Genomic DNA, 23,966 nt, shown 5'->3' on the forward strand with positions numbered 1-23,966 from the left:
AGCCACTCTACATGAAGGATGTTAGCAAGAACACAATAGAGACATGACAAACCTGACCAGATGAGTAACTGGTCATTTTATCCGTTTGTTAACACCTATAAACATTGAACTAGGAAGTATTACAAAATAAACACACAGTAAACTTTGTTCAGATGGCTGTCACAATCTTTTAGATCAGTCTGAAAGACATCCTAAATTATCTCTTTATTATAAAACATACGTGAAAGTCAAATTGATCGACATTTAATAATTCCTAGCACAAAATCAACATCACAGAATAACATAAAACAGCCTGTCTTTTGCATCATTTATATATTTACCGTAAAACTCCATTATTTACAAATACACATGTGGGACAACAAAAAGCAAGTGTGCAGTTGTCCTCTTGGTCCTATGCGTCAGGCATATCACCACCAGGTACAAGCTGAAACAGACAGCATTTCAACTGTCAGTAATTCCAATAAGGTAAATAACTTACTGTAAAATACCACACACTTACAAAATATGCTACCAAAGCAATACTACATTACACTGATGTCGAGGTCACCTGGACAGCACACAATGCGATACAAAATGTGGTGGTAGTACAGAGAAATTAGTCAGTCAGCTTTTTACACAGAGAAGAGGTGGAGAGGTTTATTTCAGCAAAGGCAGCACAGAGTAAATTTCCATGTTCTCACAGGTGAGAGCACGCGTAACACAAGCTGCACGGTTCACTGTATTAGAGGAAAAGTCAACCAAGAAAGAAATTAGGAAAATGTGCTGTGGAGCCGACAGATAACATAAAAGTCAAAGGAACAGTATGAGCTGGCTTTTAGAACTAATAGGTCCTTCAGCATTTTATGTAGATTACTAGCTATACCCGGCAAACTTCGTTCCACCTCTGAAAATCTTTATATGTTATAGCTGACCCGAAAACATTGTTTGGCCATATACATTATCTCTAGTCTATAAGAATAATGCACATGTGTAACACAATAGCCATTGTTGGTGGGAGCTCATGACACAAACAATAATAATGGCCGAAAACTGTCTAGGGAGTGAGATCTGGCTTAGGCAAAGTCCAGCAGTATCGGCCACTAATAGTTCTAGCGTTTCTACGGTAGATCGCGAGAATTTAACAATTGCAGGCGATTCATAGCTAGTCCATGGGCATACAAACATAGCGGCAATTTCGTGTTTAAACATGTTCGCCAGCATTATGAATAAGGCCAAGTGCACACGCATCGATTTTTCTCGTACGTAATAATATTATAGGATTAAATTCTTTTAGAGGAGCAAAGGAGAGCATAGGAACTACTTTGTTCCACTAAAAGAATTTGATCGTACGATACATCTAAATCAATGCATGTGCGTTAGACCTAAATGTTGGTTTGGTGAATGATGCGTGCTACCTAGTTAAACTTCTTAGTCTAGTACCATGAATTCAAAGAGGGCTATTCGAGTTGTTACTTTTGGTACGTTTTCTTCCATTACCTATCTATCGAATAGTGAAAGACTATCACCGGTAGACACCTGGTGGGAATAACTGATCAAGTGATAATTCATCTGTTATCAACCAGGAATGAAAATTATTAAATTACTAAAATCGTTATTAAAAAATAGGGGTTGGTGGTAGAAGGGTGAAAATTTACGGCTGTGTGTATTTTTTAATACCACATCATAACAAATAAAAATAAAAAGTTCTGTCCAAAAAAATAAGAAAAAATTTTGGAGTGGACCACCCTTATCACTTAGGGATATGAAAAATAGATTACAACTGAGTCTCAGATTTCCGAATATACATGTAAAATTTCATCAGAATCATAGAGCCGTTTCTGAGGAGTATGGCAACTAACATTGACACGAGAATTTTATATGTAAGGATATACAACGAATCACTTTTAGAATTTGGTATAATTTAGTGTACCATTAACAAGTTTCAAGGCACTGCAGGCGCTTCATAAGGTGGAGGTGTTAGAGGACATTGCTGTCTGGATTACATGTACTGAGCAGATGCCAGAATCTCCACCTCATCTGCAGACGCAGAGCTCGTAGGTAGCAGTGGTGTGGGTGCCACTGCAATTCCCTTGGTCTTGGGGATCATCTTTATGGATTTTTCTCCCTGCTCCTTGAGTTTCTTCTGGCTGGAAGGACTTCACTGATTCAGTCTCTGGGACTGAGGATGAGTGTGAAGCCCTACGACCACCTCCTTTTGGGTGCTTCAGCAACTGGTGCATGTTATCTTCCCACCACCAGAAACTTGGAAAGGGAGTGACCCAAGGGACTCCTTCCTAGGGAGAGGAGCCGAAGAAGTCTTATGCTTCTCTGGCACAGAAGTGGAGACTGATGTCCCCAATGGTTGGGGGATGTTGCTCCCGAAGTAGGTAGTGCAGGAGCCACAGGGAGGGGGCAGGTGTAGTCTTCCAGCTCTGGGAGGTGACCGGGATTGGTGGAGCTGATTGGGCTAGAACTGTTGTAGGGATACGTATAGGACGTGGACATTCAAATTTCCTCTTAGCCTCAGTGCAGGTCAGTCTGTCCAGAAACCTTGTAATCAATTATTTTCCTTTCTTTCTGGAGAATCCTGCAGTCAGGTGAGCAAGGCACATGGTGCTCTTCGCAGTTGACACAGAAGGGAGGCGGGGCAGATACAGTATTGGGATGTAATGAGCGTTCGAAATCTCGTCATGTGACGCTGGAAGTACAGCAGGAAGACATATGGCCGAACTTCCAGCATTTAAAGCACCGCATTGGGGAAGGGATATACGACTTTACATCACAGCGGTAGACCATCACCTTGACCTTCTCAGGTAATGTATCACCCTCCAAGACAAAGATGAACGTACCGGTGGCAACCTGATTATCTCTCGGACCCCGGTGGACACGCCGAACAAAATGTAGACTTGCTGCTCTAAATTGACGCACAGCTCATCGTCAGACTGCAAAAGAAGGTCCTTGTGAAATATGATACCTTGGACCATATTTAAGCTCTTATTGGCTGTGATAGTTGCAGAAACATCCCCCAGCTTGTCACAAGCGAATAATCGAGACTGGGCAGAGGATGCTGCTTTGATCAAGATTGACCAAGATCTCATTTTGGACAAGCCCTCCACCTCCCCAAACATGTCACCTAAGTTGTTGTTGTGGTCTTCAGTCCCAAGACTGGTTTGATGCAGCTCTCCAAGCTACTCTATCCTGTGCAAACTTCATCTCCCAGTACCTACTGCAACCTACATCCTTCTGAATCTGCTTAGTGTATTCATCTCTTTGTCTCCCTCTACGATTTTTACCCGCCACGCTGCCCTCCAATACTAAATTGGTGATCCCTTGATGCCTCAGAACATGTCCTACCAACCGATCCCTTCTTCTGGTCAAGTTGTGCCACAAACTCTCTCTTCTCCCCAATCCTATTCAATACTTCCTCATTAGTTATGTGATCTACCCATCTGATCTTCAGCATTCTTCTGTAGCACCACATTTCGAAAGCTTCTATTCTCTTCTTGTCTAAACTATTTATCGTCCATGTTTCACTTCCATACATGGCTACACTCACCAAAAAACTGAGGATTCATTGTCATGAAAGATTATTCATCAGCTCTCGAACATACAAGGTACCGTGGTGAACAAGAGCTGCTGCCATCCTTAGCCTGACGTTCCTACCAAGATGTGGCCAGGGAGAGAAACGATTTGGGGTTGTACTTCTGTGCATTGAATTGAGCCCGTGAACGCTTAGAGACTGCTGGTGTTTGACCACCAGCAAGAGAAGATGCACTACACTTTATTGCGTGTCATCCGCCCTGATGCCACCCACTCTGATCAGGGGCCCTTCCGAGAGGCACCAACCAGCTGCAGCAAAGGCCACCTGGCAGGATGGCCATTGCTGGGAGTCCCGATGCCACAGGGTGACAGGCATCTACCCCATGGCATATATAGGGAGTTAACAGTGCACGCATCAGCACAGCGATCCCTTTTTGGTCAGGGGGCAACAATGAACAAGGTACATGTCGGCCCCACCACAACGGACTGGCTACCATGCTGAATATCAGGCACAACCAAGCAAACAAGTACGTTTCATCGACAGCATAGGAAATGATACCGCACAGTTGATGGAAAAATACACACCCTAGAGGGTGACCTCGCCCAACGGTTGGAGAATGAGCAGAAGTGCAGATCCACATCCACGAAGGATGAGATAGGTCGCAGTGCATGATTGGTACGATGCACCATGTAAGGTGCCCTTCCCCAATTGGCTCGCTCCCCTCGAAAATTTTGAAAAATGGAGGTCAAACCTTACAGGGGGCCATCACATAAAGGGTGAAATGTGTGAGACTCCATATAGTCGCCTCTTACGACAGGCAGGAATACCTAAGGCCTATTCTAACCCCTGGACCCGCAGGGGGATAGGAACTAGGAGAATAGACCTTATCTTCCCCTTTTTCTCATCACCTCTGGATAGAAGTTGGCGCTGGGCTTACAAATACAAAATCCCTGACCTACCCCCCCCCCCCCCCCCCCTTCTTCTCTTTCTCTCTCAGGGATTTGCCTTCATCTACATATATCAGCAGAATTATACATTTCACCTTCTAAAGATAAATACCAGCCGGCAATGGTTAACTAGTAAACTGTTCAAGGTTTGTCTGGAAAGTTGTGTCATCAATTTTATTCCGACACTCGTATTGGTGGAGTCTACCTGCCAGGCTAATTGATAGGAGTAGTTGGCTTCCTAATATGGCCAAACAGAGTTCCCTCTGAGCTCCAAGCGAGGCACAAAAAGTCCCTATGTGAACCTCTGGTGGCCCGGTCCCAGCCACCACTCTGTATACACATTAACAATGATACGCAATCAAAATTCTGCATGAACTTTGGAAGTCTGCTGCCAAGACATTTCCACTGATTAAGCATGTATTTGAGAACGAATATGTGGTAAAATATCAATTGTTTCACAGGCATAAGGAATTTTCGAAGGCAAAGATGACTGAGGGTTATACTCTGATGGCTACACTCGATCCAGAAAGGCGAAGACACATTGTGTGACTTACATGCTTGAACTTTCGAACACACACCATGGAATGAATGTCGGTCTGACTGCTCAGACTCTGGATGTACCCAAAACCACTGTTGACAAGATTGGAACTGAACAATTGTAGCTAAAGGAAATGGAGGCAAAATTGGTCCCAAAATTTTTGAACGACAACCGCAAGCCCAAACAAGTGCTTATTTAGGAAGCACTGTTGGAATTGTGTAGAAATTATGCTACTTTTTTGGACAATGTTATAAAAGGAGAAAAGCTGTCGGTTTTTGAACAAAAACTGGTGATGGAGACAGAGAGAGAGAGAGAGAGAGAGAGAGAGAGAGAGAGAGAGAGAGAGAGAGAGAGAGAGCACTGAGTGGCAAACAATGCAGCCACAACACCCCGAGAAGGCACACACAAGGAGATATGAAGTGAAGGCAATGCCTCTCTTTTTTTTTTTTTTTTTTTAAAAAAAACAAACAAACCACAACACTGGCAGTATAGCCTCGCCGAGTTTGCACCTGTCGGACTATCCACTGTGCCTTTAAAGTAGAAGTGCTCAAAAGACTGAAAGAAATGGTTGCACACTCCAGACCATACACTGCTGATTCCCAGAAGCTCTGCCAAGACTGTGTGCCCAGCTACATCGTCTTTCCAATGAGGGATTTACCTGGTCAAAAATGACATGGCAATGCTGCCCCAGTTCACATATGGTCCCAGCCTCACTCTGGCAAACAGTTTCAGTTCCCCATTTGAGACCTATCAAAAGTACACCGTTTCAAGATAGTCAAAACTGTAACACTGCAGTTATGAACATCCTTACTGACAATTCGATCCAGACATTCTGGGATGCCTACAACACTTGCCAGCTTAACTCGCAAAAATTTATCGATTTAGGTCAATCCTATTTTGACCCAATTATACCAGTCTGGCCAATAAATTAGTTTCTATTGACTTAGTGGCATTACTGTCTGGACAAACATTATACTGTTCTTCAGAGGCTCGAGTAATACAATTTAGTTCCTTATGGAAAGCGGATGAATACTGTGAATTTCATATTATAGAATGACAAAGTGTCGAATGCCCACGATCCCACCAATAATGTTGATACTGGAGGCTTGCTTTACTCATAAGGAGAATTTCAAGAGTACATCCTTGGATTCTATTGCACTGTAATGTTTCCAGCTAAGGTGGATTTAACTTACCAATACAGAACGTGGCAGAATACAATATGTGACGTAATGACATGGTGCAACACCATAGGTGTGCAGACAGATGTGAGACAGTATAATGGCAGTATTTATTTTGTTTCTGTAATTTTTAGAATGCACATGCAGCCTGTGTCTAGGTTAGACTGGCAGTAATAATTGGGTTGTGAGTTGGCAAGATAAACTATTTCCTGAAGTTAAAGTTCTTGTGATAGACTAATCTTTAGTGCAGCAGAGGTCTAGGATGATGGCTAAAGCATATTTTAAGAGGGACAGTAGCATCTGAACATCATGCCACAAAAGACCACTATTGATTCTGATATGTATGTAGCAACCCTAAAAAAAAAATTCAGGTTAATACGTGTCACGTTCGACGACATCGGCAAAAACATGACAGGCTGATATGTGATAATGCGTGACCACATGTTGGTGAGAAAACCACCATCGAGATCAGGTGTACAACACTGACCTACCCACACTACAGCACTGATCTGGCAATTGTGGTTACCACCTCTTTGGTAAACTGAAGAAATGTCTTTGTGGGACAGTAAAGTGAGTGGTATTTTTCCATCAGCACAACTCCAACATACTCAAGAATTTAAGGAGTGAGCATGCCACCAACCTATCATCATATTCAGATAACTGTTAATATACTGATAAATTATTCAGTCGTTCATTTTAGAGCTAATTAATATTGCTAACATTCAACAACGGAATCAAAAACTGCATATATTCAACAATTTGAGCAAATAATTTTCATCTGTTGCGAAGTTTGACAAATAATTTTATGATATTTCATCGTATTAGATACTTAACAGATCTCTCCAATTTTTTGAGATTATATATTATAAGTAGCAACTGTAAATAAATTTGTGCATACCAATATGATCTACTTGTTATCAACGCTTTTGTTTCTGCTGCTAGAGAATTCGTGCAAGTAGAGATCGGGCCGTAAGCCACATCAGCAATATTGCTGTCTGCCCACCTGCACTGTCAATACCAACCACTCGTCTCACATACATAATGGACACCCTGTTATCTTGCAGCATTGGTCAGAGACAAACAGCAGTTGGCCTAAGGAATTCCTGTTCCATGTGTAGGCTGCCACAATATAAACGACTGCATTTGGAATGACACTGTGACCAGGAAGTGAACTACTGACAAATTGCATTACAATGTGTTTGGCGATGAACCTCTGTTCCACACTACTACTGATGTATAGCGGTGACCTGGGGAAAGGTCCCACTCATCCAATGTTTTGGAGAGGCACAGCGGTGTTAAGTCACAGTGCAGGAAGCCATCGGGTAGGACTAACAGTCATAGATTGTCTCCAATTGCACAACCATATGTCACAGACACACTGGGTCATCACAAGTTACCTCCTGACACATGACAGTATCATTGTGCCATTTTTTCAACAGGAGGATGTTTGTCCACACATAATACATATCCAAGTTCATCATGTTTCGACCACAATAGTGTTCCTGCTCACACTTGGTTTTGTTCCTGAAATTTTGGCCAAAAATGGTGCTCCATACCTCTTATTTTCCAGACATAACACTTTCTCTTGCAAAAATAAAGAAAACCTTAAAGGCCAGTTGTTTTACAAGCACAGATGAGATTAAAGACACATTACTGAAACTGTTCTGGGGACTGGAAAAAGCGTTGGCATAACTGAAGTACCGAAAGGGCACCACTTTGAAGGAGATAACATTAATGTACATGAATAAATATATTCCCAAAACTCAAATATCTCTATTACTTTTTGAACAGCTCAGATGTTAACATTGGCTAGCTGAACCTGAATACCACAGCTCTATTCAATATATGTAAGTGTTAAGTGTGTGGTATGGGGAAGCTACTGTTCCATTTCCCCAAACAGGAATTTTGAAAACTTCACCATGCAGTTGGAAATTTATGCTATCTAATCCATTTGGGAGCAAAACTACACTCAGGCTCAAAAATTAAGGATAACTGCAGAATGTAGTGCCACACAACATGGCACTACATGAAAGTGACACTACTAGCATGGGCACATATGGAACACACACAGCACAGACCTGTAAGTCCACAGTATTGGTGATAAGTTGAGAAAACCATCCCGAAACAAATGTGCTACAAAACGCCACTGTTTCCTGTGCTTGTACCCCGACATCAATACGGGATATGATCACCATGTATAAGTACACAGGCCGCACAATGGCTTGGCATACTCTGGATCAGATGGTCGAGCAGCTGCTGGAATATAGCCTCCCATTCTTGCACCAGTGCCTGTCGGAGCTCCTGAAGTGTCCTAGGGGTTTGAAGATGTGCAGCGACATGTCGACCGAGGGCATCCCAGACGTGCTCGATGGAGTTTAGGTCTGGAGAACAGGCAGGCCACTCCACTGGCCTGATATCTTCCATTTCAAGGCACTCCTCCACGATGGCAGCTCAGTGGGGCTGTGCGTTATCAGGTTCCTGGTTCATGGCAGATGAAAACCCGGCCAGAATCATTGTTCAGACTATACCTGGACTCATATGTGAACATAACCTGGGACCACTGTTCCAATGACCATGTACTGTGTTCTTGACACCAGACTTTACGGGTTCTTCTGTGACCAGTGGTCAGTGGAATGCACCTTGTTTGTATCTGGGTGTATAAAACAAAACATGTCTGTTCAGTCGTCTGTGGAGAGAGAGAGAGAGAGAGAGAGAGAGAGAGAGAGAGTGTGAGTGTGTGTGTGTGTGTGTGTGTGTGTGTGTGTGTGTGTGTGTGTGTGTGTGTGTGTGTGTGTGTGTACGCGCGCGCGGAAACAACTGTTCTAGTGGTTGCGGTAAGGTCCCGAGGAAGGCTACCTGCAGTACTCCGTGACCGTCTGCGGGCACTGATGGTGAGATATCCGTCTTCTTGTGGTGTTGTACCCTGTGGACGTCCCGTACTGTAGCACCTGGACACATTTCCTGTCTGCTGGAATCATTGCCATAATCTTGAGATAACACTCTGTGGCACACAGAGGGCCCGTGCTACGACCTGCTGTGTTTCACCAGCCTCCAGTCGTCCTAGTATTCTACCCCTCATAATGCCATCAATGTGTGTTCTTTAAGCCATTTTCAACACACAGTCACCATTAGCACATCTGAAAACATCTGCACACTTACTTGCAGCACCGTACTCTGACATGCACCAACACACCTCTGCGTACGTGGACTTCTGCCAGCGCCACCGTGTGACGACCGCAGGTCAAATGCACTGTATGGTCATACCCCAAGGCGATTTAAACCCCCCAAACCGCCCACCAGAGCATTGTTTCACCATGTATCAGCATTATCCTTAATTTATGAGCATGAGTGTAGTTTCGTGTGGTCATTCCAACAGTGTACTGGTGAGAACAGTGTGAGTGAGAGAGAGATAGGTAGATAGAGAGCTTTCATCACCATAATTAGCGGCTGTGAAAAGTTTACCTACTTGAGGTGATAAAATTGGAACAATGAGATACATGAGGTTGAACCAACAGCTACAGATCACAGAGTGGTGATCATGGGCTGCAGGGAAAAAAGAAAAAAAAAAAAAAAAAAGTGAGAGACTAATAAATGTGTGTTCAATAGTCAAAAGACAAATGTTAGATATTTTCAAAGCTGCATGCTCTCATACTGAATAGCAACACAGTTTTTGAATGACAAGTCCATTGTGACAGCAGCTCTGGACATAATTACAAACGTAAATCAAGCTTTTCAAGACAGAGTCTACAGCACAGGTACTTTGTGATCTTATAAAGGCCTTTGATTACTCCACAAAGGGGCCTACCTAAGAAGTAAAAATGCTAGAGGAACTGTCCTGGAAAACATTCAATCTTATCTAATAGATGCCAAATCTTTTCAGTCCAAAGAGTAGCTCATTGTGACGAGAAGTTACAACACGGTGTGCCACGAGTATTGTAGCAGGGCACAAGCTATTTCTGATTGTTATTAATGATGTACATTATATGGGTGCATGTATCAGTTTTCAGGTAAAACAACATTGTTTTGAGTGAGTGGGAAGAGTATTCTGCTGGATATAAAACGAAAGGATATTCTCTTCCATAAGGCCAAGGAGTGGTTTAAAGCAAACACGATGAAAATAAAGGAAAACAAATTACAAAGGATGACATGTTGCCTCAATGACAATGTAGCAAAGGGAAATGTTGGGGCTGTTACACAACTGGGCCTTTACATCTAAAGCAATTAACTCTGAGAAATGGCACCACACAAATGTGCGTCAAGCTTTCACGAATCCTCTGCTTTCGGAGGAAACTAAAAAGCATCATAGCAGAACAACACCTACTAACAGTAATATATTTTATGTCACAGTCAAATCTGACACTGATTGCTGCTATAAGACCACTCTGTAGGATGTCGAATGGTGCTAAAGAAGGAAAGTGGGATAAAGAGGAATATTCAGCACTAGTTGTCAGGCCTGACGAATGACACAGGAAACTTTTAAACTTTTGCTAATGCCATAACCATTATGGCAATTTTAACGTGATATTTTTGTGGCTAGACAAAACCAGAATTGCCTGACCACCACCATGGGTTCATTAAGTGCTCTGGGAGATAGCTCAATTTAACTACAAAGATTAAATACCAGTTCACTTTACTATACAAGTCGAAAAAAAAGATTTACTCAACTTGTGTCACTTTTTTGCCACAGGAGATTATAGAATTACAATGGTCATTGATTATGAAAGCATCACTCGATACATAAAATCAGAAACTGTTCCCTTGAAGTACAACATTTGACAGTAAAACAACCACAGGCTTCACACACTGCGACTGACACTGTTCTACTACACGATGATGACTGCTGAAGCAGAGATCACAAACTGGGGCAGAGTTCATCTTAGCTCGAGTATATACTGAGCTACAGTGCTGAGATGGAAGGCACAGTCTCCAGGAGGACCTCAGATTAATCACTGCGGACTGCACTGATACTGTCAATGCCTTTGGTACTGACTTGATGTGGCACCGTGGCCTCTGGACACTACCACAATTTTAGTGACGATTTTTTAGAACACACTAAGCTATAGTTAAGTGCATTACCACAAGGTTTTTTGTTGTAAAATTCATTGGCTTCATCAACCTACAACCAAACTGTCACCTTCCAACTTAACCGAGACCTCGCACTAAGCTACAGATTGGTGTCATTGCAATGAGGCTCTTTGCTTTCACAATCTTTGCTTCACCAGCTAACAACCAAACTGAACATATGCACCAAAAGGTGATGTCACAGCAACAGTTAAGATTACGTCACTGGCAAAGTTGACAATCTCTAATACTGAATTTTCCTTTTGAGCTGAAAAATGTGGCTTAGTAAAGATGCTTTTACAGTGGACCAAGTTGCTTACAGCCAATACGGTCTCAACCGCCTAATTCAGGTGAAGGTGAAGGTGAAGCTGAAGCACAACATCAAATTCACCATCACAAAACCTAGAATTGAGACAGCCTAGACAAGCTAAGACATTGACTTGTCAAGACAGCATAGTTTCCAAATTGTGGGTATGAAAATTTTTAGTAACTTAAAGAGAACATACTACATTATACTCTGTTCATAAATGCTGTTCTAGTGATAGAACAATGGCTACTGAACTATGCCACGACACTAGCAGGAATGCTGATATTTTACTTTCATTGTACATTGGTGTAATCTTTACGTGGCCCATTCAGTGCTAGGCGCAAGTTTTCAATGACATCTACCTCTCAATTTATACTCCACAAGACACTTTACGGTGTTTGGCAGAAGGTACCTCCCACTACACTGTTCAATAGACAAATTGTGCTTGGAAAGAACAACTGTCATAAATGTCTGCATGAGGATTACTACTAACTAGTTTTAATAATTTTTTTCAACAAGTCTACTCAGTGTATAATAAAAGCTTTGCACAAAAGACAAAGACTATGTGCTTCAAGGAAAAAATATCTTGTTTGAACTAAAACAAACCTAAATATAATATACCCATTGTGCAAATGTCCCTTTACCAATATCTTAGCCATCACACAACTTATGATAATGATTAGAAACTGAAAAAGGGTCAAGCAATTTGTGACACAAACAAAAGAACACTGTTCAGAAAATAAGAATCAAAACAAGACTGATTTATTATGGAATGATGGCTGTACCAGTTTTGATTTAAGGCTCACAGTTAGGGTTGATGAGTGTGATACATTTTAGAAAAATACACGGATCATATATATGAATTCCAAGATCCATGAAAGGCTTTACGAGACTCGACAGATTTAAGAATGATGTGTGGAAGAAACAATTTTTCCTTTAATAACTGAAGATAAAAAATCAACAAAAATAAAAAAAGGTACTTCTCAATATGAAAAATGCAAGAAAGAACTCCAAAAGTAGTATTATTAGTTGAAGATCAAGGAAATGTTGGCACGAGTGTCCTCTGTAATCACAACAAGAAAGCTGCCTCTTCCGCTAAACAAGACGTTGTACCAGTACACAATGAAGCCCAGTACCAGAAGAGTATGTTAGCATACATAAACCCAAAAAAGCCTGCAAAATAAATTTAAAAACATCATTATATTTAACAAAGACTTTTAAAAAGGTGGTAATAAAACAATGTGGACAATGCTAACAATGAATGTTCCTGCTGCTATTCTCTCTGTCTGAAGCAGCACGAATGTTTAGTAGCATCTTCCACTTTTTTCTATTAGAACCTTTTTTAAAATCTCCCTTAACTATGTTCTTTTATTGCTGGCAGTGCAAAGAGCATTATTTTATGTTTATATAACATACTTTTCTGGTCCTGGCCTTTGCTGTGTACTAATACAACTTGTTTCATGGAGCAAGCAATTATCTTGTTTTGGTCACAGAGGGAACTACTGCAAACATTTTTTTAGTCTGCACGTCACTGTACAAACTCATCAAAGCACAAATAATGATTAAACGTCCCATAGATGTTGCCTTCAAGTACATATAAATGATGTTCGAAAATTCAGTTTCACTACAAAAAGTGTGTCTCACCATGGTTATGTTGTTGCCATTAAGCAAAATCTGATCCAGTTTTGTGATACGTCTTCCCTCTGGGGTTGACTCATATTCGGTGACATCCTCAAGTAACATGTTAACGAAGTCATCGAATCCGAGTAACGTGCCCACTATTTCCTTGTCATTCTTCATTATTATGTGTATTCTGGAACCAATACACTTATCGACAAGTTCTGCAATAAAAAAGGATCAATTTGTCAATAATGGAAAGTCATTCTAGGGCCAGATTATTCCAAGCTTTTTGGTTAGGTCTCTGTGAGCTGATGTATTACACAATAGGGCTGTTTTACTTCTTTTTCCAGGATCATTATATGGACTTTTTCGGTAAAGCAATATTATAAACTCTCTTGTACGTCACATACCTAATGGAAGCAAAGTAGACGGATTCGTTGCTACCGAAGCGGACATTTTACAACTCCCGCACTTCTAACTCCAAACACAACTATTCAGCTGTTCTCGACTGCCAACGACATCGTATTTCTCGGTTTTGGTGTAGTATCTCTGAAAAAAATGAATTGAAGGGTTTCTCTGATGACGTCGCTCTTTGGATTAATATTTTTGTTTCCTGAGACGGGTCACGTGATATTCGTTCTTGTTGGTAATTTGACGTATGACGTTTACATACGCGTCTAATGTAGCACCACAGCTTGTGTCTTGCTGTAGTGGCATCGTCAGCTACCGCTCACATAGGACGCCATGAATTCTACATAGTTGCACAGCTTTCAGTATGGGTCAATTGAAATCATATGGGCGGGTAGATTATGTCCTTAGAGCTGTGACAAGAGTTAAAATACAAGGAATACGAAACCTAAATGTTGCATCCGAAAATAATTTCGCACAGGGATAACGCAGGGGAAACAAACACATTTATAAAAGAAATAATACTGAGAGACGAAAATGCTGTCTGCAATAGCAAACTAATCAACAGCTGGGATATAAATATCATCGGCAGATACGCAATTATTCCAAGATTTTGGCATCTAATTATATTCGTTGACACAGGCATTTCGAATAATTAATTTCTAGTTTAAAACTTGTCACATCACACTCTGAAACTATTTCCTGCGTATAAACACAATTTATACAATTATTGGTCTCATAAATTACGAAGTTCATACGACTCGCTGTTGTGGTCAAATATATCCAGTTTCTTTTTTTTTCCTTGTAGTACTTCAATTCCCAATCCGGGGCGGGCTGGAAGCAGCATATGCGCTGCTCTTCAGCCACAAGACAATAATGATACAACAGAAAACATTTAAAATTATGATGGAGAAAGTATGGCGGATAAAAATATAAAAAAGGGGGAACATAATGGAAGAGAACAGACAAAAAGGGGGCGACTGTAAATGGAGACAAAAACCTTAAAAAATAAAATTATAAACAGCCAACCAGTTGCAATGGATAAAGAAATTCTTTACCTAGGTTTCGACAAATATAAATTTGTCTTCTTCAGAAGGTAACAATTTTACATTAGTAAGGACTAATGTACCATTGCCGTTTTTAGAATTGTCCGCATAGATCCATGTGTCAAAAAGTAAAATATAGCCCTAGAATTAGGGTTTGTCACGTTAATATAAAATAGATCATGGATCTTGCAGAGCTCACAACCGAGAGGCGTACATGAGGCCGGGGGTAGGAGTGGGAGCTACTGTGGGTGTGGAGGCTGGGGAAAGGGTGTAGATATGGGGATACACAGCAGGGGAGGAAATGGGGGAATGGGTGAGGGGGAGGGTGGGGAGGTGAGATGTAAGGAGGGAGGCCAGGGGTGGCACTTCAAGAAGCGACAGTAGAAGAGGGGGAGGTGTAGATGACAGTGGAGGTGGGAAGGCTCATGATGGACTGACGGACATCAGGCAGTGGTGAGCACCGGGCAGCGGCAAACAGGTAGGTGGGTGGGTGGACAGACGACAACAGTGGTGGCGGCAATGGCAGACGGAAGATTATGGCAGGCAAGCAAACACACAGACAGACAAACGGACAGACTCATAGCAACAGGCGCTTCGACAGTGTAGATTTCACCCTGAGGCTAGCCCAGGCTCTGTAATCTGATGACTTCGAAGGAGGGGATCCAACCCTCGTGATGCAGTTTCTTTATTCATTTAAATGTCTTTTTAGACTGAGGAATACATCATTGGTTTGAAAATATTGCACACAGACACACACACTGCTGCAGAAAATTAAACATATGTTGCTGTTGTTGTAGTTCTAGAAGCTGAAGAAGTGTACCTGCTGACCACTGTTTCCACTTTTAAGAAATGAATTAGTAAACACTGAAATCGAATGGCGTACAGCAGCATTTACACCTCAATAACTGCGACGGGATGCTCATGTTTGGAAATACTGCCACCAGGGAGCAATGGTGGTAGGGAAGTTGCATAACGAAGTACACCCAAGCAGAACTTTTTGTGGTGTGACAAATGTTGCATCATTGCCTGTGTGAACCCAGCTTAAGATTGGCAAGTTTTTGGGATTAGGCCTATAATAGTTGTGCACAGTGCACACTATAATTGTTACCATGCTATTTTTTGCGTATGTTCTATGATAGGTTCGCTGCTTTCTTTTTACTTTCGGTGGATTCTGTGTTTTACTGAAGGGAGATAAAAAGAATGCGCCTCAGTCAAGAGTATTAAAAACTTACTACTTAACTGCCGAAGCATTCACAAAGAAATGCCAGAGTTTGAATCACTCCATAAAAGCAGTAAAAGTCACATAATACTATGGTCCCTTTGAAATCACTTGATGTTCAACATCTTTCATTTTCCACTAAGGCCGGTATTACACTATCAAATTTCGTCAAATATATTTGACAAAGATCTTTGATGTAGCACTAGAAGGGGTATTGTAGAAGGGGTATTACACTGTCATCATATTTTTCGTCATAGTTCAAGATGACTGAAAACTACAAATTTTTATTAACCACAGCAGTTGCCTGTACCACAATTGCACTGTGTGCACTTGTGATACAGAAGTGGGAAAAAAATGGACATGTACTTGGGTGAAGCCGTGGGTTTCACAACGAGACGATAAAAGCATTCAACAAAACTTGTTACGTGAGCTTATAGTGTAGGACGTCAGGTCGTACACCAATTACTTAAGAATGGATGAGCATACATTTCAGTATGTGCTCAGCGAAGTGATTCCTCATATCTCAAAGCACAATACTCACTTAAGAACTGGTATATCTGCAAAAGACAGGCTCACAGTAACACACTAATTCCTTGCTACAGGAGGTTACTCTAGCTTACAATAAAGTACCTGAATTCCACAGTGCACAGTAAGTAAAATAATACCTGAAACATGTGAAGCAATTTATAAAGCACTAAAGGACCAATGTCTAAAGATAAATAAATGTTCAGTACACTTTATGTTCATTAAGAACAATTTTTATTTTATTTTATTAACACAGCATGTACCAATTGGCGTCCGAAATTACAAAATTAAAAAAATTAAAAGAGATGTATGAAGCTGATTAGGCATTTTACAATGTGAGGCATCCTAAGTACAAACATAGATTAAGAAGACTGGAGAGCTACAAAAAAATTATACATATATATGTAATTTATAGTATGGTATCGTCCTCTTCTATACCAGCCCACTTCAAGGCAACCTGGATATATGCAGAGGCAGACAGTTGTGCTTGTTGAGCTGTTGCATGCAGAAAATCCCACCTGTCCATCAAACACCACTGCAAACTATGTATTGTGCCCATTAAAAATTCCGTACCACTCACATTATCCATCTTATGCAGTTCAGCTGTGAAGTGGGTGGCGAGGGCACTGTAGCGGTCTTCTTGGACAGGCCGGGGCAGAGTCCTGGCCATATCAGCCACAGTCTTCAATGTCCTGGTGGCCTCCACAATGATGTCTGTTGCAACATCTGTTGTGCCTTTCCTTCTTTTTCTGGGAGGTCGCTCTTGATGCCGGCGCTGTGGCTCACTGCATGCCACAGAAGGTTCTTGTAGAGCCTGGATTTCACACTATAAAATAAGAGATGAAAGCCATTAGTTACATACTTCCTTGCACATACAAAAATCTTATTTACAGGTACCGACAATCACAGAAAAGTGGGAGCAAATTGCAGACGATTTCGAGAAGTGGAACTGTTATAACAATATAGGAACATTGAACGGAAAGCATATTCGTATTAATTGTCCACAAGCTAGTGGATCTCACTTTTCAGTTACATATCCTTCAACAGTATCATTTTATTTGCCATGGTAGCTGCTTCCTACAAATTTTTGTATGTTGACGTAGGGACTAATGGGCGTATTGGTGATGTTGGAGTGTTTTCAAAAACCAAACTACGGGAGTGTCTCATTGACGGATCTATTCTCAACATTCCTGAAGGCATGAAGCTTGGGAACACAAACATTACAACTCCAATGGTTGTACTGGCAGATGATGCTTTTCCCCTGAGTTACAATATTATGAAGCCACACCCCTTAAAAGGAATCACAAAGGAAGAAAAGGTTTTCAATTACAGACTGTCATGAGGAAGAAGATTAGTGGAGTGGAGCTTTGGCTTCTTGCAAGTCATTTCAGGATATTTCTTACTACCATTAATCTGTCGCCAGAAAAAGTTACAACAATTACACTGGCTGCCTGCACACTGCAGAACTTCTTAACTGAGAGAAGAAAACACTTGTACACTCGTCAGGAAACAGTGTCTGCCGTAGTAGAAGACTGCACTTATCTTGAGACACAAAGCGCTGAGGACCTACAGTAAATGGAACCAATAGCTTGCCAACCTGCTTCTGGACGTCCAGTACACGGGAGAGCAGTTAGAGAATACTTTAAGACATTTTGCAATGGCGCTTGGAAAGTGCCCTGGCAAGAGAATCACATTTAGCAACGCAAAATGTAAACAAATGTACATACCTCAAACATTTCCTCAAACGTCGGTGTGGCACGTTCACTTTTACTTTCCGTGCTCTCTATATTGCTCACACTCTCGTCGAGAAATTTGAGCATGAGGAACCAGTACACTTGTGGAGTGTACGCCACCTGTGCACTGGCTCCACTTTTGATTTTTTGCATCTGCAACAATAGTAATGAAAATAATGTAGCCTAAACTACTTTTGGGTTAAGTAAACATTATCGTATGCTTCAAGTTGCTGCAGTGAACAAATTAACGCTAATCATTTGTATGTCATGTAAACTTTACTTGCATTACTAAAAAGGAAGAAATATGCTTTTGCTTTCTCGTAAGGGTAACTTATGCGGAAGCCATTAATTTTCTTTTTAATGTCGTCAGCCGTGCACCCAGGTTGTATGTGACGGCTAATAATATTTTTGTAGCTCACCAATTTTCGTAATCTATTTTTATACTCAGGGTGCCTCACACTGTAAAGCGCCTCATCAGTTTCAAGCATCTCTATTAATTTTGAGGTAGACGCCACACACCAATTGCATTTACCGGCAATGTTTACAAACACACAACAGACGACAGAACGCTACAGCGATGCTAGCGCTCCACGTTGTAACATTCACATTGCAGTGAACAGAAGACAAGCGACTTCTTAGATCAAGTCTACAGCCAGGCCGTAGATTTGATCAAATATTAGACAAAGTTCCCTGTTACACCATCAAATTTCTTTGACAAAGGTATTGGACAAAGAAATTTGATAGTGTAATAACGGCATATGGCTGCGGTCACAGTGGCTCCGTTATCATTCGGATTCCGCCGACGGCCAGTCTTTTCACTACGGCGCCCTCTCACTACAGCCGAACTTATTTCCCAAACGTACAGTCTTCGGACGACAATTGATGAAATTATTCGGTCAAATCGACCGACGTTCTCGTACGCGAAATATAGAGCGCTAGAAACTGGTAAGTTCAGTCCAAGGAAGAGTGAGTTTGTGGCAACCTGAGAATGAAAATACCATTATCGGAATATAGTTATGAATCTGTGGACTGAAATCGGGGGTTAATACGAAATCTAAAATAGACAAAATGTTTACTGGAAACTGTAAGCATAGATTATAACCTCTAATCCGCTGAGTTCGAGTTAACTTGAGTTCGTCAATATCTGTTGTTTAATGGTGAAACCGACGATTAGTTGTTTCTCTGTTTTGTATTTACCGATTGGATTAGTATTGCTACTATTGTGGCATTATTATTTGCAAGTAAAAATATCTTAAACGTTGTTGGACTTCTGCATGTCCTTCGTTGGTTCAGTTAACAATTTGACAGCTTTAGAAAAGTCGTTGAAGTCGGATCTGTAGGGAAAATGTTAGAATTTTAAGCTACTTGTTGTCTTTGTGTCGCCACGAGTGTGTTAACACAGAATAAATTCTTATCCAATCCATATTTGTTAGGTGTGTACTGTATTCCTAACGTTGAGTTCTTGTTTTCCTTTTAACACGCGAAGGAAAAGTTTGGTAGAAAACGTCAGCGGGAGTGACGTGACTGACAAGAGCAACGTGGCGCAATGAACAGCAATGGGGAAACCAGAAGAATAGGCCTATAAGGAAATGCACCTCAGCAATCGGTTGATTGCCTCGTAGTTTAGCAGCAGCAATGAGGCGGACGTGGCAGGATGTGAGGTACTATAATTTCTTAATGTGCGTATGTAACCATTTTTGTCTCACTATTTTTTTATTTCTGGCATTGTTTTACCTAAGACTATTACCAAATCTTCGAGTGCAGTTGTGGAAGAGACAAGATAGTTCAGGTGGCAAATCGGTTCTTTACTGACGAATCAGAATTTCGACTGAAAAGGAACTCGTAATCCGAATGTTACTGCCAGAAACTTAAGGCAGAATGGCAGAAGTGATTTGTTTACTGTTTCGTCCGGACGTTATATCCAAAAACTTTGTATTAATGAATATAACTGGTGATGGATATTTACCGTTGCCAAAGGTTTGCGTTTCGTAACATTATAACTGAGGGTCGACAGAAGGGTTCGATTCCACGCGTCGGCTTTGACCCATGACGTAAGGGTGTTATGTGTGACGTCATGACGGCGCGGAGTTTGGTTTGTCAGTGTGGCGTGTTGTAAATGTCGTCGTGTTATGGTTTGTTGGGCACTCTGGTGGTATGTTCTGGGCTTTCATTTGTGTGGTGTAATGGGCTCAGTTTGCTCTTACTCATTGCTCAGAATTGTCAGAGTGGCGGCTGTGCTTGTAGTGGAATACGTTTTCGTGAGAACGAGTTTGTGTGAAGGTTAATTTAGTGTTGTTCGCTGTACGTCGTGTGGTAATTTTAGTAAAATTAATCGGTTGTTTTTGTTCAGGAATGGATATGACGGATATAATTAACAGTGCGCGACTGAGCGATGTGATGGGAACACTCGTTTGGAACTGATCAAGTTTTTGCAGCTTTTCGGTTTAATTGCCGAGGTTGTGAAATGCCCTGTTCGTGGCGAAGAATTGAAGTTTGCAAAAGTGCCGGCGTCTCGGACCAGGGACGGTTATATGTGACGCTATCGAAAAGACATTTGGCGTTCCATACGGCGCGGTTCCTGGTTCGAGAAGTCTAGGTTGGTTATGCGCGAGATTGTACTGGTAACTTATTATTTTTGTTATAGATCTCCACACAGTTTTTGCGCGCATGAGACTGGTGTGAGTGAGAGGAGTGTACTTGTTTGGTTTTCTTTTTGCCGGGAAGTGTGTTCAGAGTTCATTAAGTACAGGGGTAAGCTTGGGGGGGGGGGGGGGGGGCGGCGGCATGGATTTGTTGAGGAAGTGGACGAGTCACAGTTTGGGAAAAAGAAGTCCTAACTTTAAAGGTGCAGTGATCACTACAAACACCTCTGCCACATCAACTGATCATAGTAGTTATGATCTTAGTTACATTTTCAAGGCAACCGTGTTGTACAATATGACAGACTGAAATATTTTTCATTCGATTTTATAGGAAAGTTATCAATTATGTTACATGCGGTGCTCAATTTTATTGGTAAAGTGCATGTTTACTGAAAATGTTGTCAGCACTTTCATGTTATGATTTGGTGAAAGTTCAGGCAGAATGTTGGTGAGTCATTTCCCTGTGATGGTTTCCAAAATTACCACCGGTGAAAGTGTAAAATATTTGTACCTAATACTGGACATTCAGTATTTAACATTCTGCCTGAACAATATCCCTTAGCTCAACAGATGGACAGAAACTACTAACATATGGCAACTATGATTTCACACTCTGAAAGCCAGCAAAGCTTCAAACAAATTTAAAAACTTAAAAACAAAATGACATTGTCAACCTGCCTCAAGGCTCAAAGATCCTTTTGGGATATATGTTCTGGTATTGTGAATATCTTTTTAAGTAGCTGTTTTACATTAAAGACCATGCCCCTGGTACCATACACAAGAAACTGGCTGCTAAAATGCATTGAATCTCAGGGCTTAAGGTGGAATGATGATGATCTTGGATGAACACTTGAGTTGAACATTTCTTGTGAAGTGTGAATATTGCCATAAAAACTGTGTGTATTTAGCAGTGGGATGGCAGTTTTCACCCCTTCTTTCTGTAAGCTTAGAGGCACAAATTTGTTCACAAAACGAACTTAGTGCAAGGGTCTGATGCAAATTGCCATACCTTGCAAGTAACCGAACCAGACAAATGAGTATTCAGTATACTGGCTCGACTACACAGTATTGTTAGTTTTGGCTGATGTTATGCAGAAGAAAGTATTAAACTCTTCTGAGTGAACCCATTTATAGAAAACTGAAGGGTGTCCAAAGGCAAAGAAAATCAAATCAACACAAGCACAGCTAAAGCAAAGTAAAATGAACTTCAGACAATGTGAACGTTTTTGAGCAATGCATGGTCTCCCACACACCTCAGTGTGTTGCTTCACATGAGCTGCTTTATTCTGTTGCTGCTTAAAAAGAAAATCGGCTCGATACCTGCTCGGTGAAGAATTTTGAGCACACGTTCAAAGACCCCTTGAACATAAGTGTGATGTTTTGTGCTTCCTTCTAGGCTTCCCTTTTGCCTTCATCCTTTCCCACCATAGCTTTATCTGTCATCTCTGTCCCATTGGCTCTCAAAATGGACCTGAAGTTTTGTAGTTCAGCCTTCGGGTGTTGATCACTGATCCTGTGGGTTCTCTTGGTTAAACAAAACATTTCTTCTGCATAGGATGATGGTGTGAGATCAGTAGGTACCTATCCGTGGTGGTGGGCTTTCTATGTATTTTATGCCCAAGTTTACCATAAGACTTTTGGTAACGTCCACGTCAAGAAAGGTGGCACCCTATTCTTCTCTATCTCCAAATTGAATCTGATGCTGCTGTTCTGCCAATTGAGGTGTGGAAGTTCTGTAGCTCTTCTCCATGTGGCTGATAGTGAAGGTGTCACCAACATATTGGAACCTGCAGTCTGGGTATAATGGTGCGGACAGGAGTGCTATTTCTTCAAATGCTTCCAAGATATCTGGTGCAATAGGTGAGAGAGGGAACACATGGCTACACTATCTACCTGTTTATATAATTCCCCTTTCCACCTGAAGCCTTGCAGGCAAACGAAAATTATGCAAAGCAAAATTTAGTGTGAGGGCTATGCGAGAGGCCTATCCACTGTGCCAACTTATAACTAAATATGAGGGGCCTTGTGAGGTGTACACACACACACACACACACACACACACACACACACACACACACACACACACACACACACACACACACACACACACTCTCTCTCTCTCTCTCTCTCTCTCTCTCTCTCTCTCTCTCTCTCTCTCTCTCTCTCTCTCTCTCTCTCTCTCTCTCTCCCCCCCTCTCTCTCTCCCCCCCCCCCTCCCTCTCCCCTCTGGCTGTTGAGGTCAGACTGTGAGCAATTGAGCATGATGCGAGCGAGCAGCAAGCTGGGTGGTGAGGGTAAGGAGGACGAAGTGGGGGGGGGGGGGTTGGACGAGAGAGGGAGAGCAGTGTATGGGTGGGGAGGGGGTCATAAAGACTTTGGGTACACTTGTGGAATAAAAGGGAAGGGTATAGGTGGGCAAAGGACAGTGACTATCAGAGGTTGGGGCCACGAAGGTTACGAGAATGTAGGATATATTTTATGGAGAGTTCCCAGCTGTGCAGTTCAGGAAAGTGATGTTGGTAGGAAGGATCCAGATGGTACAGGCTGTGAAGCACTCATTAAAATGAAGAATGTTGTTTGGACAGCATGTCAGCATCTGGCTGATCCAGCCATTTCTCGGCCACAGTTTGTCAGTAGCCATTCGTGCGGGCAGACAGCTTGCTGGTTGTCATGCTCACATAAACAAAGCCCCGTTGTTGCAGCTTAGCTTGTAGATCATATGACTGGTTTGACAGGTAGCCCTGCCTTTGATGGGAAGGGTGATGCTTGCGATTGGACTAGAGTAGTTGGTGGTGGGAGGATGTATGGAATAGGCCTTGCACCTAGGTCTATTACAAGGGTATGAGCCATGAGGCAAGCGGTTGGGAGCAGGGGATGGGTAGGGACAGATGACGATATTGTGTGGAATGTGAATATGGAGAGGCATACATAGGCGGACTGGTAGGCTAATAGCAACACGCGTTTGGGAAAACGAGCACTATATTTGTCTAGGGCAACACAACAAATCCGCAGTGGCAGAACATCAGCAAGACTGCGGGAAAAAAATAAAATTCAGTGAAGCCTGTGTGTTGTCAATCAGCCAATTGTAACGAAACGCAAAATCAGAGAGGCCTTCGAAATTCTTAAACAGCCTAATAACATGAACAGGGAGGATGGACTCAGGCTTGCCCCATCTGGGCTTCCAGCAATCAGAGCCCAACAAACCGCACTGTCAACACGAGG

At 41.8% G+C, this 23,966-nt stretch overlaps 3 protein-coding genes across 7 annotated transcripts in view; 1 reads left to right on the top strand and 2 right to left on the bottom strand.

Moving 5' to 3' along the window:
- Positions 1–295: 295 nt before the first annotated feature.
- On the bottom strand, positions 296–13,712 carry LOC126293501 (U6 snRNA-associated Sm-like protein LSm5). The gene is made up of 3 exons (XM_049986751.1): positions 13,582–13,712; positions 13,196–13,392; positions 296–424 (listed from the first exon to the last, which is right to left on the bottom strand). Exons 1-3 carry the CDS (start codon positions 13,625–13,627, stop codon positions 392–394), a joined length of 276 nt encoding a protein of 91 aa, XP_049842708.1. The 5' UTR covers positions 13,628–13,712; the 3' UTR covers positions 296–391.
- A 2,868-nt stretch (positions 13,713–16,580) lies between these two features.
- LOC126293504 (uncharacterized) lies at positions 16,581–18,686 on the bottom strand. The gene is made up of 3 exons (XM_049986757.1): positions 18,522–18,686; positions 18,097–18,255; positions 16,581–17,195 (listed from the first exon to the last, which is right to left on the bottom strand). Exons 1-3 carry the CDS (start codon positions 18,588–18,590, stop codon positions 16,779–16,781), a joined length of 645 nt encoding a protein of 214 aa, XP_049842714.1. The 5' UTR covers positions 18,591–18,686; the 3' UTR covers positions 16,581–16,778.
- Positions 18,687–18,834: 148 nt separating this feature from the next.
- LOC126293502 (uncharacterized) overlaps positions 18,835–23,966 on the top strand; it is a 101,773-nt gene continuing 96,641 nt past the window's right edge. For 3 of the 5 annotated variants that reach the window (XM_049986753.1, XM_049986752.1, XM_049986756.1), the window contains exon 1: positions 18,835–19,047. In XM_049986753.1, the coding sequence (XP_049842710.1) occupies positions 18,861–19,047 (187 nt within the window). In that variant the 5' untranslated portion in view covers positions 18,835–18,860. Of the gene's footprint in view, positions 19,048–19,588; positions 19,764–23,966 lie in introns of all 5 variants that reach the window. The other 2 variants (XM_049986754.1, XM_049986755.1) reach the window with 1 other exon arrangement.

This window comes from Schistocerca gregaria, chromosome 10, assembly GCF_023897955.1.
Source record: "Schistocerca gregaria isolate iqSchGreg1 chromosome 10, iqSchGreg1.2, whole genome shotgun sequence".
Lineage (NCBI taxonomy): Eukaryota > Metazoa > Arthropoda > Insecta > Orthoptera > Acrididae > Schistocerca > Schistocerca gregaria.

What these genes read in the sequence shown, in the direction of transcription:
- LOC126293501 (XM_049986751.1), bottom strand. Translation starts at nt 13,627, where the DNA reads ATGTCCGCTTCGGTAGCAACGAATCCGTCTACTTTGCTTCCATTAG. An exon ending in GTCTACTTTGCTTCCATTAG is followed by an intron (nt 13,393 to 13,581) that starts GTATGTGACGTA and finishes TTTTTATTGCAG; the next exon opens with AACTTGTCGATAAGTGTATT. An exon ending in ATGGCAACAACATAACCATG is followed by an intron (nt 425 to 13,195) that starts GTGAGACACACT and finishes TGTCTGTTTCAG; the next exon opens with CTTGTACCTGGTGGTGATAT.
- LOC126293504 (XM_049986757.1), bottom strand. Translation starts at nt 18,590, where the DNA reads ATGCTTGAAACTGATGAGGCGCTTTACAGTGTGAGGCACCCTGAGTAT. An exon ending in AAAATAGATTACGAAAATTG is followed by an intron (nt 18,256 to 18,521) that starts GTGAGCTACAAA and finishes CTATTGTTGCAG; the next exon opens with ATGCAAAAAATCAAAAGTGG. An exon ending in CGTTTGAGGAAATGTTTGAG is followed by an intron (nt 17,196 to 18,096) that starts GTATGTACATTT and finishes CTTATTTTATAG; the next exon opens with TGTGAAATCCAGGCTCTACA.